General features: G+C 48.1%; 6 protein-coding genes across 6 annotated transcripts; 2 read left to right on the forward strand and 4 right to left on the reverse strand.

Annotated features, from left to right (window-relative positions):
* Positions 1-4,827: 4,827 nt before the first annotated feature.
* CCM_09639 (Protein kinase-like domain) lies at positions 4,828-6,300 on the forward strand (the record flags this gene model as incomplete). Its single annotated transcript, XM_006674772.1, has 1 exon — positions 4,828-6,300. One exon carries the CDS (start codon positions 4,828-4,830, stop codon positions 6,298-6,300), a length of 1,473 nt encoding a protein of 490 aa, XP_006674835.1.
* Positions 6,301-7,028: 728 nt separating this feature from the next.
* CCM_09640 (dynactin subunit 5) lies at positions 7,029-7,689 on the forward strand (the record flags this gene model as incomplete). The annotated part of the gene is made up of 2 exons (XM_006674773.1): positions 7,029-7,067; positions 7,138-7,689. 2 exons carry the CDS (start codon positions 7,029-7,031, stop codon positions 7,687-7,689), a joined length of 591 nt encoding a protein of 196 aa, XP_006674836.1.
* Positions 7,690-8,020: 331 nt separating this feature from the next.
* CCM_09641 (phase-specific protein) lies at positions 8,021-8,491 on the reverse strand (the record flags this gene model as incomplete). Its single annotated transcript, XM_006674774.1, has 1 exon — positions 8,021-8,491. The coding sequence occupies one exon, from the start codon at positions 8,489-8,491 to the stop codon at positions 8,021-8,023; it is 471 nt and encodes a 156-aa protein (XP_006674837.1).
* Positions 8,492-10,413: 1,922 nt separating this feature from the next.
* CCM_09642 (Protein kinase-like domain) lies at positions 10,414-11,176 on the reverse strand (the record flags this gene model as incomplete). Its single annotated transcript, XM_006674775.1, has 2 exons — positions 10,414-10,704; positions 10,760-11,176. The coding sequence occupies 2 exons, from the start codon at positions 11,174-11,176 to the stop codon at positions 10,414-10,416; spliced, it is 708 nt and encodes a 235-aa protein (XP_006674838.1).
* Positions 11,177-11,769: 593 nt separating this feature from the next.
* Positions 11,770-15,015, reverse strand: CCM_09643 (mannose-6-phosphate isomerase, class I; the record flags this gene model as incomplete). Its single annotated transcript, XM_006674776.1, has 3 exons — positions 11,770-12,288; positions 13,618-14,808; positions 14,872-15,015. The coding sequence occupies 3 exons, from the start codon at positions 15,013-15,015 to the stop codon at positions 11,770-11,772; spliced, it is 1,854 nt and encodes a 617-aa protein (XP_006674839.1).
* A 959-nt stretch (positions 15,016-15,974) lies between these two features.
* On the reverse strand, positions 15,975-17,708 carry CCM_09644 (Fungal transcriptional regulatory protein; the record flags this gene model as incomplete). Its single annotated transcript, XM_006674777.1, has 4 exons — positions 15,975-16,631; positions 16,685-17,059; positions 17,126-17,254; positions 17,343-17,708. 4 exons carry the CDS (start codon positions 17,706-17,708, stop codon positions 15,975-15,977), a joined length of 1,527 nt encoding a protein of 508 aa, XP_006674840.1.
* Positions 17,709-18,275: the final 567 nt, after the last annotated feature.

An 18,275-nucleotide genomic window follows, 5' to 3' on the forward strand; every position in this document is an offset into this window, starting at 1 on the left:
TACTTTTCCTTATAGTTATTATTTTATTCCTTATAGTTATTATTTTATTCCTTATAGTTATTTCTAGTTATTTTTCCTAGTTAATATAGATTAAGTAGGAGTAATAATAGGTAGTTTTAAAGCTAAAAGAATAATCTCCTATTACCTAGTATATCTAGTACTTACCTATACTATATAACTAGATAGAAGTTATATAATATAATAACCTTACCTCTTACCCTATATATGCCCTATTGGCCTTAATAATCTTACCTAATATAAGAGTAGCTAGTTAATTTAATACTAGTATACTATAAGCCTAAGTACTAATAAAGATTATATTAATAGTCTAAATTAAGTAGAATAATAAAACTATAAAGATAATATCCTTTAATAGAATAAACTTAATTATACTATTAGGTATTATTAGGCTATAAATAGCTATTAGTAACCTTAAATTCTAGGTCTTTTTAATATTAACCTCTTTCTTAATATCCCTTAAGGATATAGATTAACTTAGTATTTAGTTTAATAACCTTATAAATACCCTTATTAAAGGTAATATTATTATCCTAATAATTAGGTAATAGGGGTACTTATTCTAGCTACTAAGCCTAGCTCTAGTAGTAGCCTTCTATTATATAAAATAAGAGCTTAGGTAGCTATATTAGAGATTTAGCTACCTATTAGCACTTAAGTAATATTCTAGAGTAGGCTAGTAAAGACTTTAATATTAATACCTTAAAGAAGATAATAAAGATATATAAGAATTACTAATTAAACTAGAAAGCTCCTAGCTAATTCTACTTTATAATTAAAAATAACTATAAATTTAACTATAAGATTATAGTAAATATCTATTATATTAATAGTAAGCTAGTCTTTTATATTATTAATTTAGTAATAGCCTTTTAAGTTATAAGATTTCTTTAAAGCTAAGATTAGAAGGTAAAGAATATATAGAATATAATTCTAGAATACTAAATTAATATATATATTAGCCTACCTAACTAGATTATTTATAATATTAAAAAGAACTTTACTTTTACTAAATTTAAATACTATATAGATAGCCTTTATATCTAAATCTAAGCTATCCCTATTAAGGCTTATAATAGTATAGGAAAAGTAGAAAGGTATTATAATATTCTTTATTAAGTATTTAAGGTTATTAAAAATAATATTAATAATATTATAAATAAGTATTAGATTCTTTAAATAGCTATTAAAGCTATTAATAATATAGTAAGCCTAAATAGCCTTATCTTAATACTATTAATCTTTAGTATATACTCCTAAATATCCTACTAATTACCTCTTTACCTAGATACCTATAAATAAAATAAAGTAATTTAGAAGATAATAATAAAGGTTTATATCCTTTACTAAAAGTATTAAATTAAAAAGATATAAGCTTAAAGAAATAAGCTAAATATAAGCCTTTTTTACTAATTACCTTTATAATTAAATATCTTTATATAATATAAAAAGAAAAAATAATAAGGCTTATTTAAGATAGTAATAATAAAAAGTAAAACCTATATTATTAAGATACTAAAGGGACTATTAAAGTTCTATTTAATAATAGTCTATTCTTTCTAGAAAGATAAGATAAAAGAAGAAAGAATAAAGAAGGTTAAGGTAGAATATAAAGAGGGGGGTAATAAAGGTAAAAGTAAAGTATAAAAAAGGTTTAGAATAGTAGCTAGAAACCTTTTTAAGAATAAAGATATTAATAAAACCTTATTAGTACTATTAAGGTATAATTAGAAGGCTATTACTATATAACCTAGTTAAGAAATTATAGTATTAAAAGGCTAGGTATTTTTTAATAATATTATAAGCCTAGCTTCTAGTTAAGACTTTAATAAAGGTTAAGCCTTTAATAAAAACACTATAGGCCTAGTTTCTAATTAAGATATTAATAAGGGCTAAGCCTTTATTAGTAATATTAAGGAATTTAAAAGTAAAAGAAATAAAAAAGATAACTTAGTAAGGTTAAAGCTAGTATATATTATTAAGTATAATAATTAGATTAAATACTAGGTAATAATTCTTACTAGTATCTAGTCTTAGCTAGCCTAGCTTAGTTAATAATAAATAATAAAAGGTTTTTAAGCTAAAAAAAAGGGAAATTTTACCTAGCTATATAGTTTAGACCCCTTTAAGGGGGATAAGATTATAAAAAGGGGGGTAGAAAAAATAATAATAAAGAGATTATTAAGATTAATAAAAAGTAAGCTAATAAAAAGATATAAAGCCTATTTAATAAATATAGAATTTAAAAAGTATATAAATTACCTAAATAATAAAGGTAGTTATAAGATCTTTATAATAAAAACTATAAATAAGGAAAATATTATATACTTTAAAGTATACCTCTTTATAAAAGAAAAAAGTAATTATAAGCTAATAGTTAAATTATATAAGGCTAGAATTATTATAATACTTAATATACTATTTAAATAGTTAAATAAGGTAGAAATTAAGGGCTTAATAACTACTAGTATATTTAAATTTATAGAATTTAATCTTAAGGTTTATAAAGGTATATAAATCTTTAATTTAAGGCTTATTAATAAAATTAAAAGTAAAGGAATTAAGAAGAAGTATAAAAAGTCTAGAATAGTAATTTATAGTTTTAATAACTAAGATAAAGCCTTAATTTTAATAGTATTATTTATAATTTAATAATTAAGTTAGAGAATTATTATTACTATTACTTTCTTAATTATTAAGAAAAGAGGTAAAAGATATAGTAAGATAAAAGGTACTAGGAAGTAAATCTAGTCTAAAGATATTACCTAGGTATATACTTAATTAAAAATAATACTAAATAAAATAATTCTAGTAAGGCTATTAAAATAAATATAGTATTAATACCTATAAGGTATAATTATAATAGTTTTAAGGCCTCTTTATAGTATTCTAGAATTAGGTAATTACTAGTATATAATATACTTAAAGTATCTTTTTAAATAGCTAGGTATAGCTATCTTAATATTTAACCTATACCTCTTTATTTTAAATAAAGAGGAATTTAAGATTATAAGCCTTTAAATAGATAATATACTTATTCTAAGTAATAAGGGCTTTATTAAAAAAGAAGATAAAGAAATATTAAAAGTAGGTATTATTATAAAGCTAAAAGATAATTTAATAGTAAAAAACCTATTATTCTTTAATAGCTACTACCTAGACCTTAAAGAAGATAATATAATTATTATAAGCTAATATAAATAAAGAAAAAAACTAAAAATACCTTTAACTAAAGAAAAGTATACCTAATAAAGAGTCTAAGAAGTATATATTACTAGTATTTATTAGCTAGAAGTAGTATTTAACCTTTCTATAACTATATAATAGTAATAACCTAAAGAGGAAGACTTTAAAAAGCTAGGAATAAGAATCTAGTAGTAAATAGATAATTAGGAAAGAGGTATTTAATATATTTTAATAAACCTTAAGAAAGTAAAGATATTTATCTTTATTAATAGATTATTTATTAATAATAAGGATTTAAGCTTCTAGATAGGTTATATTATTATAATTAGTAATAAGGAATAAATTAATAATAATAAATTTATATTTAAAAGAAATATTATTACTTAAAGCTTAATAAAATTAAAAAAAGTAATAAGATTAGCTTTAATATTAGAATTATATAATATAGTTATAAAAATAGATATAAAATATACTATTAGCTTAATAATTAATATAATTATAAAGAAATTAAATATCCTAAAAATCCTAATAATTATCTATATTAACTTCTTATTACTATATAAATACCTTATTAAGCTTAAAATAACTAAAAAAAAATAGCTAATAATTAATATTATAACTCTTTATTAATTATATAAAAGAAAAGAAATTTATAAATTAATAGTAATAATAACCTAGTTAATATTATAATAAAAGTATTACTAAATTAAGTAATATAAAGCCTTATTAAATTAAATAAGTTAAATATATAAATAAAAGGATAGGTAGAATATAAGAATAAGCTAAAAGAGGTAAATTATTAAAAGATTAAGGTATTAAGGAAATTATTAAGAGAAAAGTATATATATAAAGGGAAAAAAGGGCTCTAATTAGCTAGGAAGGGCCTAGAATAAAAGAATAGAGTTTTAATATTAATAATACTAAAAGGAATAGCTTTTTATTATATTTTTAAGTAAATTAGGCCTACTTATAAAGCTATAAAGAGAGAAAGTATAAGTATTAACCCTATATAAGTAAGTAACTTAAAGCTAGCCTCTTATTAGCTAGTATATAGGTAGGAGACTTACTTTTAAAGGCTATAGACCTATTAATCCTAGCTATTAAGGAAGGTAGTATTTATATTAGAGTTATTTAAATTATCTTAATTATTAGGAACTAAATTAATATTATTATTGCTTTTATTATTATTTAAATACACCTTGATTCTAACACTATAACACAATGAAATAAAACGCAGCAGTTCTGCTTTGGATCTGAATATCTTATTAAGCCGGACCCGGCTTTGTGTTGAGTTATACACTCACTTTTTGTAGCGCTTTCTTTATATCACAATACTTTGTGCCTAACCTTTGTGCCTAACACCGACCCCACCCTGTTGAGGTTTTACCGGGGTTTTCCCAAGTCGGGCTTGACCGTGCCAAGCCGGTTAGGTTACCGTTTGTAGCCTTTCTGGGGATAGGCAGCCTAGCGCGCGTGCGGCAGCGGACCTCGTGCGGGGTTGCCCCTGACTAGGGTTGTCAATTTGCCCACTTTACACAGCCAAACTTTACACCAAACTTTACACAGCCAAACTTTACACAGCCAAACTTTACACAGCCAAACTTTACGCAAATCCAACCATCCATGCACGAAACAACCACAAAGGAAACCACCAAGCGTGAGACGCAGCCTGTCATGGGGTCCCAGGACCAGACTGGCAGTTCTGCCCTGCCACTCATGAAAGTTGACCACCTGGCATGCTCCACGTTCACCAAGAACCAGCGAGAGTGGCTTGACCAGATGTTCCAACTGCAGACGAGGCAACAAATTGGCAAACTCATGACCAAGATCTGGGGCGGCGTTCCTATATACATGCCCGACCCCCAGGCTGGATCGTACAACCTCGCTCATCGTATGCAGTTCGACTCGGGCCAAGACGCCGTGCTGCGCCAAGTAAATCGTGGAACGTCCATGTTTCCAGACGAGAAAACGACAGCCGAAGTCAACGTCATGCGCCTCGTTGCCGAAAAGACGGCCATCCCGGTCGCCTTCGTGCAGTGCGCGAAACTGACGGGCGATGCAAAGGAGAAGGGCGCCGAGGACCTGGACACGCCCGACTTGCGGCCCTTTATCCTGATGGAGTATCTTCCCCATGACCGGGACATGGGCAAGGCGCTCAACACCCCTGGCTTCCCTGATGAAGAGCCGCAAGTCCTCAACCCGAAGCTCGATCCCGCGGAGCTCAAAAGGCTATACCGCCTGGCGGCGAATGCTCTCCTCGACCTGTCGCGGCTGGAGTTTGACGCGATAGGCTCGCCGGAGCTGATGGACGATGGCTCGTCCAAGGTGACTTCTCGGCCTCTGACCCGGCGCATGAACGAGCTGGTGGCCATGGGCGGCTGCAGACGCGACGACCTGCCGCAAACCGTCTTCACGTCCGCGCACGAGTACCTTGTGACGCTCGCCCAGCTGCACATGGACCACCTGGCATACCAGCAAAACGATGCTTGGAGCGATGAGCTGGACTGCCGGCAAAAGTACGTCGCCAGGCTGCTCTTCCGCAACATGGTCAGCGCGCGAGAGCGCTGTGACGCCGACCGGGGCCCATTCACGCTCTGGTGCGACGACTTCCGGCCAACCAACATACTGCTCCGCGGCGACGACCTGGCTGGCGTCGTTGACTGGGAGTTTGCGTATGCCGCGCCGGCCGCGTTCGCCCGCGCGCCGCCCTGGTGGCTGCTTCTGCAGCGCCCCGAGGAATGGCGCGCCGGCTGGGTCGACTGGAAAAGGGCGTACGAGACGGCCCTGGCCGTGTTCCTCGCGGCCATGACCGACGCCGAGGACGCGGCCATTGCCGCCGGACGTCTGGCGGAGCGACACCGGCTGTCGCGACAGATGCTGCAGAGCTGGGAAAACGGAGACTTTTGGGTCGTGTATGCCCTGCAGATGGACTATGACTTTGATTATGTGTTTTGGAATGGCATCTTTACGCGCCACTACGGGCCGTGCAAGGACTTTGACGCGGTCTGGGAAAAGGCATGGTCGGTGCTTACGCACGAGGAAAGACGAGAGGCACTGCGTTTTGCCAGCGACAAGGTATCGGGTTTGGGAGGATGAGGAGGATGCGTTCCATGGATGCCAGGAGGATGCGGGACGCTTCAGCTCGCGACCCCTGCGTAGGGAGTATTCTTTGTGAGTGCTGTAGAAGGAAATGTTGAGAGTATTCTTCATTTAGTAAATATAGTGTATGAATGCCGTTACGATGTGACTAGTGCACGAATATAGACAGAAATGCATCCGCACTTTCCTAGACAAACAGCTTCAAGGTCAACTCAACATTTTAAGAATGTTTTGTGTCTGGATGACCCAACAGAGTTGGTATTCTGAGCCGGTTGTAAGTGAGCGAACACTTGTTTTCAGCTGGGCGACGTAGTCTGGTGGTCAAGACAGCTGAACCCTGCCCGGACTCAACAAGAAGGAAAAAGAGAAAAAGAACAGGGAAAATATGAAAATAGGGAAAAATGATAAAGTCATGTCAAGGTTGCAAACGTCTACAGCCAATTCAAACACCTGCAGCCGGCACTCAACCGCGGGCTCAATCCGCACTCGGAGTACGGCGGGTTCAAGAATTCGAGTCCGATGAATCAATGTGAATATTTTGAGTTTATATCAAGAACTTTTGAGTTTGACGAGTTGTCAGCTTCCATGGCCAATTTCCCAACTCCTATGTCACTGTGTTGGCTTACTGCCCCACACAAGCTCTCGCAACCATCAACCATCGCCACAGCTCCCCCTTCCAACGTCCTGCAAACCACACAAACAGCCCGTCGTCCCCCGTCGCCACCATGTCGCGCCGACCAGCCAAAGGCGACTACATCGAGACGGTAAGCGCCAAACCCCGCGACAAGAACCCCTCCTTTCCTCGCCCACCGCGCTGACCTTTCCCCCCTTTAGGACACCGGCAACAAGGTCGCCCGCAAAGCCGTGCTCGTCGGCACGCAAAACATTGTTCTCGGCGGCAAGACGGTCATCCAGCCGGACGTCATGATCCGGGGCGACCTCGTGCGCACCGCGCCCTCCTCCTCCAGCACCGCCACCGCCACCGCGTCCAACACGGCCGTCGCCATCGGCCGCTACTGCTTTCTCAGCCGGGGCGTGGTGCTGCGCCCGCCGGGGCGCGTATACAAGGGCGCGTACACGTACATGCCGCTGCGGCTGGGCGACCACGTGTTTGTCGGCGCCGGCAGCGTCGTCCAGGCCGCGAGCGTCGGCAGCCACGTGTCCATTGGCCGCGGCTGCACCGTCGGCGAGTTTGCCATTCTCAAGGACTACGTCCGCGTGCTCGACGGCGCCGCCGTCGCCCCGTTTGCGGTTATCCCGAGCTTCTCCATTGTTGCTGGGCAGCCGGCGCGCGTCGTGGGTGAGATCCCAGAGGGCGGCCATGACGCGTTTGAGCTGCGCGACTTGTACAAGACGGTGGGGAACAATCCGCAGCCTCCGCCGTAGGGGAGGTCGTGAGGGGAAGTCCTCGGGGGCGAGAAATGCGGGCGTTTCTACGACGAGGGCGGATGCAGCATCGACCACGAAGACAGTTTCGGGTGACAAGATTTGTCTTTTACATAATACGATACCAGCATAGCATGACTTTATGAGCAAGCAAAGGAGTGGCGCTCTTTTATTTTACAACACTGTGAGCTCATCCAAATTTGTGTCATTATCATCTATGGCAACATGTATACATCGCTACCGGCTTGCACCGTCAGCCCAAGTGTACAACCAAGCAGACGTGTCCGTCGACAACGCAGCGACGAATGCTCCCTCTCTTTCTCCCCCGCTTCTAAGCACACAGGGTAAGGGTCGTGTCGCTGCTGCGCGTGCAGGTCTTGACCTGGCTGCCGGCGGGCGGGCGGCCGTCGGGCCAGACAATGGACTGGCAGTTGCTGTTGGACGAGGTGACCTGGACGCGCTTGCCGGCAAAGGGGTCGCCAAAGACGTCGGACAGGTCGTACCAGATGCGGTCCGGGTCGAGGGTGTAGGCAAAGTTGGTCTGGGGCTTGCCGGTGTAGAGGCCGTCGCGGTCGCGCGTGATCTTGAGGCTGCGCCCGCCCGTCTTGGGGTCGCGCGTGTACTGCTCGGCGTACTGCCCGCCCCGCGCCGCGAGCGTGTTGGCCGCCGAGATGTCGCTGCCGACGGACCACAGCGTCACTTCAAACGAGCAGTTGTTGACCACCTTGGCCTTGCCGGCGGGGTTGGTGCCGGTGGCGGCTGCGAGGCCGGCGAGGGCGACGAGGGCAAGCTGCTGGAGCATTGTGTGAGAGGATCAAGTTGAATGTGTAAGTAAAGGGCAAGTGTGTTTCTGTGAGAGTGTCTGGTCAGGCAATTTCACCAGAATTCTGAGAGACGTCGTGTCCCTTTTATACTTGTTTCTGGCTCGGTTCGAGAGCCCTCAGCTGCCAACCCAGCTCGTATTTCACCACATTCGCCCAGCACACCTCAAGGCAGACTGAGCCGCAGACTCGTTCGTTTTTTCTCGTTTTTTCTCGTTTTTTTCGTCTCTGTTGGGCTCGTGTATCGGACCACAGCATTTGTGGAATGACCAAGGTGGCCGGGCCGGGGTGCTGCATGACGACTGCATCAACGTGCATCTCGTGAAGCCAGCCGTCAGCGCGACGGGTCCCAATGTAGAAGTATTTCAGCTCTCGCAGGGCTGTTTGGAGATGCTTCGCAGACGTCGACCGTGACAAACGGATATTGCTCATGTCGACGCCCCGTCGGATGGTGCTGACGCATAGGGCCAGGCTTGGCGGAGCCCCGGCAGACGGCAGAATACGAGGTTCGATGCAGCCTGGGCCTTGGGTTGGAGTTGAATACCGGGAGATGGATGGACTGACTCGTAGACTATCCCGAGGACTTTGAAAAGACGATGGATGCAATGGCTTGGAGGTCAATTGATCGTCGGGCTCGGATGTTGCGTGAGACGGCTACACGACCAGCTTGCCCCAGACTGGGTCAGCTGCTTCCATTGTGTTACCCGTGATGGCGGCGATCAAGAGGAGCAAGGACAGCTCAATACGGCACTCTTCACATCATGCCCTTTTCTAGTCGTGGATGGCATAGCCGTCTGGCCTTGGCGTGCGTTGCCGCAGGCTCATGAGACGACTTGGGCACCAGGGTACGCGCACATTTCCATGCCCACAATGAGCAGCCAGGAAGCAGAGCGAGCCACGGTTGTTCGGACATGACTGCATGCTGCTTTCCGTGGAATGAGGGGAAGCAGAATGGTCGGAGCACAGAAGAGGCTCTCGGCTCGATTTGCCCCGCCAGCTGAGATATGCAAGCTCTGGTGGCGCGGGGTAGTTTTGATGGGTGCCTACCTTGCCTTGCCATACTTTTTAGTGTTTTTAGGTGTGGCTAAATATAGATACAAGTTGCAAAGTCCGTATAGGAACATGGAGGGGAATGTGCGGCCAGCTCGGGCACTTTGTTCAACAGGGCGACATTCCGCGTTGCATGCTCACGGGTGCAACACCTCGGAAGGGGCGGGAGGGACATGCATCGCAGACCATCCTTTTTCGTTGTCCGCGTATTGCGTTCCTTTGGGATTTCAAGGGTCTGACCAGGCGATTCGCAGGGATGTTGGAGAATACTAGTCATTACGCTCCATTGCAGGGCTGAAAATGAAGTGCCAGCTCTGCTTCCCCAAGTGTATAATAAGTCCCACCTGTTTTTATACTACGCACATACTAGGTTAAATTAAGCTTGCCAAGTCTTGCCATGTATTTCGATTGGTGTATTTATTCCGTATCCCAAGTCACCGAGCTCCGCAAACGGTGAAATGGATTCGTGAGCCTCTCGCTGTCTCTCCGTACAATTGTTGACCACACGTCATTTAAACAGCACATTATCACATTATCAAAATGAAGAAATTGTCATGACGTTTTACTTATTACGCATAGCTGCTCCGTACATGACCCTCATACCTACTATATTTTGGTGGTAGCGGTCAAGAGAGCGACGCACTGGAGTTGATCATGAAGCTCCACTGCATCGCACTCAATGTAGAACTGAATTTCCGAGAATGGCATGCATACAAATCAAGTTTGTGGCAAGCCAGAGAGGCTGTAAGAAGTGATAAATAGGCTTAAAGAAGTGCCGAAACCAACTCTTCAACATCCATGATGGTCCTGGTTTGTGAACATCTTAAAGCTTGCCCAGCATCATATCCTGGCATCATATCCTGTAACGAGCCAAGATCTTTGTCAGTTCCTCCGTGTCGTCAATCTCGCCATCGAGCGCCACCGACGGGCCCTTTCTTTTAAAGTATTTTTGCTCAAATTCCGGCGTGTAGTAGCCAGCGTACTCCCAGTCAATGATGGCCCGAATCTTGAGCGTCTCGGGGTCAACAATGACATTGTACGCCGAAAGATCATTGTGGCAAAAGACAAGATCTCCTTCCTCTCTCTGCTTTAGTTTCCAGGGACGCCTATCCGAGTTCTTCAGGATGCGCCACGGCGGCAGTACCTATTCCCAGTCCCGTCAGTCCCTTCGCTTCAGCAAGCTTCACAGTCCGACGTACCTTGCCGCCCGGACCGCCCCACGTGGATGATTTCAGTCTCTGCAGCGTTTCCATGTGCTGGTTCAACTCCTTCTCGACAATCTTCTTCCCGCCTTCATCAACCTCCTCCATGAGGACGCCGTCGACGTACTCGGTGACGAGGTAGGCGGCGCCGTCGTCCTCGAAGCAGGCATACAGCTTCGGCAGCGGAATGTCGGTGTTTTCGGAGAGAAACTGCAGACAGGCCCCCTCGTTGAGGATCCGCTCGAGATTGAAGAGCGGAATGTGCATGTACCCGTTGTGCTGCTGCCACTCCGAGGGTCGCAAGCTGCGCTTGACCATTGTGCCGCCAACGCGATAGTACTTGCGGTCGGGCGTGATGGAGATGCAGTTCTCCTCGCGTTTATCGTTCAGTTCCTGGTTGGTAGGGGGGGCCATGGCGTCGGATGTGTTCTCAGGTTGGAATTTGTTGAATAGAGGCTGACGAGTTCAAATACTAGGGAAGTTGTAGTTGCAAGAGTGAGATTGAGAGTGAGAAATGGCGCGCTTGCCTGCATCTATCCCCGCTTCCGAGGCAATGCTAGCAGCAGCAGTCACAGTGAGTCTAAAAAATATATAGAAATAGGTCGCGATTGGGTCGGCGCGGGTGATCACAGCCGCATGCTAGGTTTATTGTCGACTGATTTGTTGACTCTTTTGTTGACTCTTTCCAATACCGTCAGCCGAGTAGCCGCGCAGCTCATGTTGGTTGCCAGTGTTGCAGGTGGTAGTATTTATCGCCGCGGACGTTGAGTCACATTCAAACAGGAAAAGGATTTTGATAATGAGTTTGGTATTTTTCTGGTACTACTTTCACACGAGTTTGTTGAAATTGCCTCGGATCAGAGCCTAGCACAACTCAGCACTTCGTCCCGTCATGCCCAATGTCATTTACATATTCCCATTCCCTCGACTAATAAGTATACATGGACTGTGATGACCTCACTACCCTTTTTTTCGTGCCAACGAACAGATTTTCCGGGCCTCGCCGCCTAACAAAAGCCATTTCCGGCTTTAGTAATGCCGAAGCGCACCGCATACTGCGCCAAGTCGTAGTAGCCCGCGTTGCCCGGTGCGCACGCGGCCTCGATGTTGGCAAAGACGGGGAGCAAGCCGTATCCCTCGCAGCGGTCGCCGGCGCCGCCGTAGCTGCACCCGTACGCGACGGCGGCGCCGCGCTGAAACGCAATCGCGCTGTGAAAGTACGTGTCGTGGCAGCCGGCCTCGATGGCGGCCACGGCGGCGTTGACGTCGGCGAGCGGGCCCGCGCTGAAGCCGTCGCACGAGACGCCGTCCCAGCGCGCATCTTTCGCCGCAGTGCTGGTGTCGGGGGACGCGGGCACGGTGGACGGGTCGACGGCGCCGTGGAAGAACCACGAAAAGGTACCGGAGGCGTCGACGCGCCCGAGGTACAGCCCGTCGCCGGCGGGTAGGGCGGGCAGGGCGGTGCTGGTGGGCGAGGCCAAGACGGCGCTGAGGGAGACGAGAGCGGCGGCGATAGACGACTTCATCTTGTGAGGTGTGGGAAAGAGGGGTTGGTAAGAGTCGGTGTTGATGAGTCGGATGATCAACTCTGGTTGCGATGCTAGGAATGAAGAAATTGGAAGATGCAGGGAGAAATCAGCTCCTATTTATACTTACTGTCCACTCGATAGTATAAACTCGTGGCTCTCTGCCTCGGGTGTTTTCATCAGGGGGTCGCAGACGGGCTGCATGCAGTGTATTGCCAACGATATGCAGTTGGTGAGGCAGGTATCGAACGACTGTGTGTAGGCAGTATTGGATCAACCATCACCATGCAGGTACACACGTCATTGCCATACGTTATGTGGCCATAGTGAGGAAGACTTGTAGGGGCACAGTATCTGGTTCCATCTGGAGCAGTCACTACGAATGGCATTCTTTCGGTTCTTGGCAACCCAGTCTGTTCTTGTCTTTGCGGCACATCCGACCGTGGACATTGTCTGATTCATGTTGTTTCCGTCTGGCAGTCTACCACCGCGTCGGGTTGCAGCTGCGCAAGTTTTCAAAATTTCTTCTTCTTTTTCATAGTCCTGCAGGCTCCGTCGTCTTCACCTGCTCTAGGTGGACATGATCCCTAATACTTATATATCATCTATAGCGATGGACTATTTCTCTTTTATTGCCTGCAGCGTGTCATGGGCTATGCGGGCAGACTCGGCACTTATTTTATTTCCAGTTTTTATACCCGCATACCCGACCTCCCCAGAATCGGTATTTCTGGCTAGCTTCACAGAACATGGTCGAGTTTTTATTGGCCGGCAATGTTTCCGTGTCGATATCGTCCCATCTTCTGGGTGGATCGTTGTCCAAGCATCAGACGGAGAGCTCTTCATGTAATCTCCTCGGTTCTCGGCAGATGCCGGCTGCTGACCATTTAATACCTGCAAGGTTACCAATACTACCAATAATTCGGGCAATGCCATGTGTGCACACCCCAAGCACACCCCCAGGCCGTATACATATCGGAGAATCATGCCACACAGTGGACATGAAAAAGCAAGCCGCCTGTATATTTCTTACTAGTATTGTACTCCTTACTCTCCGTGTTTTGACTCCTTCCGCTATCCCCTTATTATTTTGCTCATGGTGTCGTGACGGACATAAGCAGATCGGTATAAGCGGATCGGTACAAGCTCAACGGCGACACGGCCTCCATCGGCGCAGCCCAGTGCTTCCCGCCCCAAAGCACGCCAGAATACCATTTAGATATCAAAGTGGCGAAATACATAATCATATAAGGCAAATCATGTTCATAGCCTTGTTCATTTCTTCGTATATTCTCATTGATTACGTCCTCACAGCTTTTGCTTGCTCACTGCGTCTTCCACCTCGCAGAATGCCTTGAACGTGACAAACTCGTCCTCCCCCGTCGTTGTCGACTCGAGCACCAGCTCAGCCGTGGAGCCGACAAAAAACACGTATCCCTCATTCATCTCATAGGTCGTGGGGCCGACCGAGATGGTGCCGGTGCCGTTTGTGCAAATGACGATGCTCGGGCCGTCGAGCGGCTCAAAGGTGGCCTTGGCGTCGGGCCCGCGCAGGACGCTGCGGACCACGGCAAACTCGTCAATCGGGGGGTCGTAGAGGAGGACGGCGGAGCCGCTGCTGTAGCCGGCGCGGTTGAGCGTCGCGTAGGGGTACTCGGTCGGCACCATCTTTTGCTCGTCAATGGGCGCGTAGTTGTACGTGAGCATGTCGACGAGCGTGCCGACGTCCTTGAACTTGGGCGTGAAGCCGGCGCGGACCACATTGTCCGAAGCGGCCATGCACTCGATGATGTCGCCCGAGACGTACGCGTGGATGTCGTCGGCGACGAGGAAGAGCGCCTCGCCCACGTCCATCTTGATAAAGTTGAGGAAGAAGAGCACAAACAGGCCAATGTCGTCCTGGAACTGGCTGTCGAGACGCACGACAAGCTCCGACAGCGTCGCGCCAGAGGTGGACGGCACGCCGCCGCCGGCGAACTGGTCCTTATCCTTCTTCGCCAGCTCGACGAGCGTCTTGACCTCGGCGGCGATCGATTCCTGCGACGCGCCCATGAGGCCAGCAAAGGCCTTCTTCAGCGCCTGCTTCTTCTTGTCCTCGCCGGGGCCGCCGTCGGTGTGCTCGCCGGCGCAGGCCTCAAACTGGGCGGCGGCGTCCTCGCCGACGAGGCGGCGCAGCGGGGGCAGGACGCGCAGAAAGTGGGCGACCTCGGCGAGGGGCCGGAAGCCGCAGAGGCCCTCAAAGGGGGTGATGGCAATGGCCATCTCGGGCTTGTGGTTGTCGTCGGGGTAGTTTTTGGCGTCGCGGGCGTGCAGGCGCTCGGCGAGGGCCTTGTTGGGGTGCGCCTGGATGGAGAGCGCCTTGTTGATGGAGAGCACCTTGAAGAGAAAGGGCAGCTTGTCGCCGAAGCGGGCCGCGACGGTCGGCGAGAGCAGCGCCTGGTTCTCGGCGACGAGGTCGAGCAGGGTGCGGCCGGTCTGGACGTCGCGCGAGGGGTTGGACGGGTGGGTGCCCATCCAGAGCTTGTTGGGCAGCACAGGTCAGCAGGCGGCGGGGGGGGAGGGGAGGAGCAGGAAGAGACGAACCTCGGCGTAGGGCTTGTCTTGTTGCACGGAAAAGTCGGTCGCCGGGGTCGCGGCCGCAAACTTGGCGGCGGCAGAGTCGCTGCCCTTTTTGCCCCATTCGTACGAGTTGACGCCGCACTGGAGGCGGATGAGGGGGACCTGCATGGCGGGAACGCGGGCAGGGTGTTTGTATGATGGGAGAAGGGACTAGTGAAATAATGCCACGGATGTGGTCAATGTGGTGAGAAAGTGGGAGGAGGATTGACGAGGAATCTGTCCAAGGATGCAAAAGAGGAGGTTGTTCAATGAGAAAGGTTAGGAGGTTAGGAGAGCTTCCCTTCATCAACCCCCGCTGTCCGCCACAATCGCAGCCCCGCCACGGACACGCGCCACAGCTTGATTCAAACGCCGCCCGTAGTATGTACCAACGAACGAATAAGAGAACAAGCTTACTCCTCTCCCCCTTGCCCGTTCTTGCATCAACCCATCTTTAGTCCATCTCATCCACAAGCCCGTCCCACGTTTTTCTCATCCCGTCCCAAGCCGGCATCCCCGCTAGCTAGCCCAACCGATCGCTCCGCGTCGCGCCATCCCCTTCTACTCCGTGCTCCGCGTTACATCTTTTTTTCCCCGTACGACGACGGGGAGCACGATCCGGTTTGCTTCTTTTTTTTTTCTTTTTGCACCGCATCTTGAACGGGCCGTTTCCTTTCCCTTTTTTCTTCTTCTTATCAGCGGCTTCCCGCACAGCATAGACTTTGCCGTCGTACATTTACTTGCATCGGGCCGTTTTGTCGTTTGGATCCCCCCCCGCTCGCTTGGCATTCACATATATAAACGAACTGCATGCATTCAAGTTCTTTGAATTCTTTTTTCCAAAATAAAACTTGAACCTCGTTAACCCTACAAAGACAGAAACGATGCCCCCCCCCACTCCAAAAAATACACACCCTCGAATTACCCCAGTCTTTAACCCATACCGAAAAAGCAGCACCAACCAAACCGGAAAACAAAAAACTCCAAAAGTACATGATTAGGTTTTTTTCTTGACAAATATCCTCCTGCGGGGCTACACACTCCGCTATTCCCTTACACTGTCCGCTTTATTGACCGCGCGTACATGATTAGTAGCTTCCCGACGCTGTTGAGTGGTTGCTGACCCCGTCAACGCCCGCGGCCGCGTGTTCCTCACCGCCGCCGCCGCCCTCTGGGTGCGCACGACTGTCCCCGTAGTCGTACCCAAAGTGGTGTTGCTGTTGCTGCGTCTGGTGGTGGTGGCCGCCGTCGCCGCCCGGTCCCTCGTCCTCGCCGTGCGGGCTACTACCCCCGCCGCCACCGCCGCCACCGCCGCTCTCCCCGGCCGACGACGGCGTCGCCGCGTACATGTCCGGCAAGCGCTCGAGCGACTGCCCAGCCATGTTGCTCTGCTGCATGGGCGCCGCACTAGCATACGGCGACTGCTCGTAGCCGGTCCACACGGGGCTCACGCCGCTTGTTATCGGCGTCGTCGCCGGGGACGGGTACTGCTGCGGCGCACCGCTGCCGCCGCCGCTGCGAGAGGCCGAGAAGACGGCCGACGGCGGTACGCCCCGCGAGGAACCCAGCACCGTCGGCGGCCCGGGCAGCGAGCGGGGCGTCGACGTCGCGCCCATGCCATGGTTGTTGTGCCCGTATGGGCTGCTGCCGCTCGTCGGCAAGCCCTGCGACATGCTTTGCAGCGCAAACGCGCCCGCATCTGCCATGGAGGATGTCGACGGTCTGTCTATCAAGTCGTTCTCACCCTGTTTGCCCGTTGAGTTAGCTGCGTTTCGCTAGCAAGAAAGAGTCAACTCACCATGTAGCTCGTGTCTGGGCTGGGCATGCCATGGTAGGGAATCCCGTGATACGACATGCCGCCGTACGTCATGCCTGTCCCTGCACTGCTGGTGCCGCTCGTGGCATGGCCGCTGCTGCTGCTGCTGGCGCTGTCGCCGTACCCTGCCGTGGTGCCGGGCGTCCAGTTGTACATGACATGGCTCGGGCCGCCGGCAAACGCGGTAGCCGCGCCGTAGCTGCTCGCGTGCGTCGCTTGGGACACGGCAGACATGTTATGTCCGACGGACGCGGTGCCGCGCGACTGGTACTGGCGGCAGGTGTCCATGTCGTAGGTGAAGGTGGTGGCCGTGGTGGCAACGGCCATGCGCTTCTCTTGCTCTTTTTTGCGCATCTCCTGCGGTTCACACATGGGGTTAGTTTTCGGGGACGTTCCCGGTGGCTTTTTTTGGTTGCTGCTTACAGCCAGGGATCCCGCTTGGACGCGCATAAATAGACACTGCGGCTCGTTGGCGTTTTTGCAGTTGCTGCAAGAGCCGCCGGTGCCGTCGTCTCCGCTGCATCGAATCTTTCGTTTCCGGCATCGCAAGCACTAAACCCGATCGATCAGTCAGCAACAAGGTCACGACGAAAATTGAACAACCCAGCAAAAAGAAAAAGAAAAAGAAAAGGGTACGTACAGCGACAACGACTCTCTTGCGCTCGGGATCGCCGCTCTGGCTCTGGCCGTTGGTTCGCCTGTCGCGGGCGGCGGACGAGGCCGGGCTGCTCATCTGCCGGCGGCGGGCCAGCGAGGACTCGTATGGGTTTCCCGTGCGCGCGCCGTACCGGCCGCTACCTGGCAGGGGAAACATGCTGCTGCTGCTGCCGCCGCCGAGCAGGGACCGGCTCATGCTTGGCGAGGAGGAGCTGTGGGTGATGTTGGCGCCGCCGACGACGGGGTTGAAGCCCGCGGCGGGAAAGGACCAGGCGCCGGGGTAGCCGCCGGTATGAGGGGCGCTGCCGGCGTGCGCGGTGTTGGTGGTATGGTGGGCGTGACCCGACATGGTTGTGCGCGATGTCGATGGGGTTCGGGGGGGAGGAAGGCGGGGTGGGTTGGCCCGCGTGTGTATGGCCTCGTGTCTGCGAGACCGGGTCGATTTTGGGGTTTCGATGTTTGCTCCTCTAACCGATTCTGCAGCCCACAGAGAGACGGAAGGATGAAACGGGTAAGAAGGGCGGAAAGAGGCCTTGCTAAGAAGTAGCGCAGTATCAATCAAGCAGGTTCAAGATGAGAGAGGTAGTTGAGTATCGAGGAATGGAAGTGGGCAAGTAAGCTCTTGGTTAACAAAGAATGAAGTCTGGTTTCAGCAAAAGAAACAAGAACAAACTGGAGAAGAAGAATGTCGAGTTTGCGCTTTGTGAATGCTAGGCGCGTAGATGTCAGGTGAGAGAGTGTGAGCGAGTGTGTGTGTGTGTGTGTGTGTGTGTCTCTGTTGTTTCCAGAGAAGGCGATGGTATCCGGACGGAAGGGAAGGGCCGGCAGGGACCCGGGACTCTTATACTTTTTGTTCCTCCTTTGAGAGAATTGGGCGGATGTGAGGCTCCCACTGCTGTGTGTGTGTGTGTGCGCG

This window comes from Cordyceps militaris (genome assembly GCF_000225605.1).
Source record: "Cordyceps militaris CM01 unplaced genomic scaffold CCM_S00010, whole genome shotgun sequence".
NCBI classification, from domain to species: domain Eukaryota; kingdom Fungi; phylum Ascomycota; class Sordariomycetes; order Hypocreales; family Cordycipitaceae; genus Cordyceps; species Cordyceps militaris.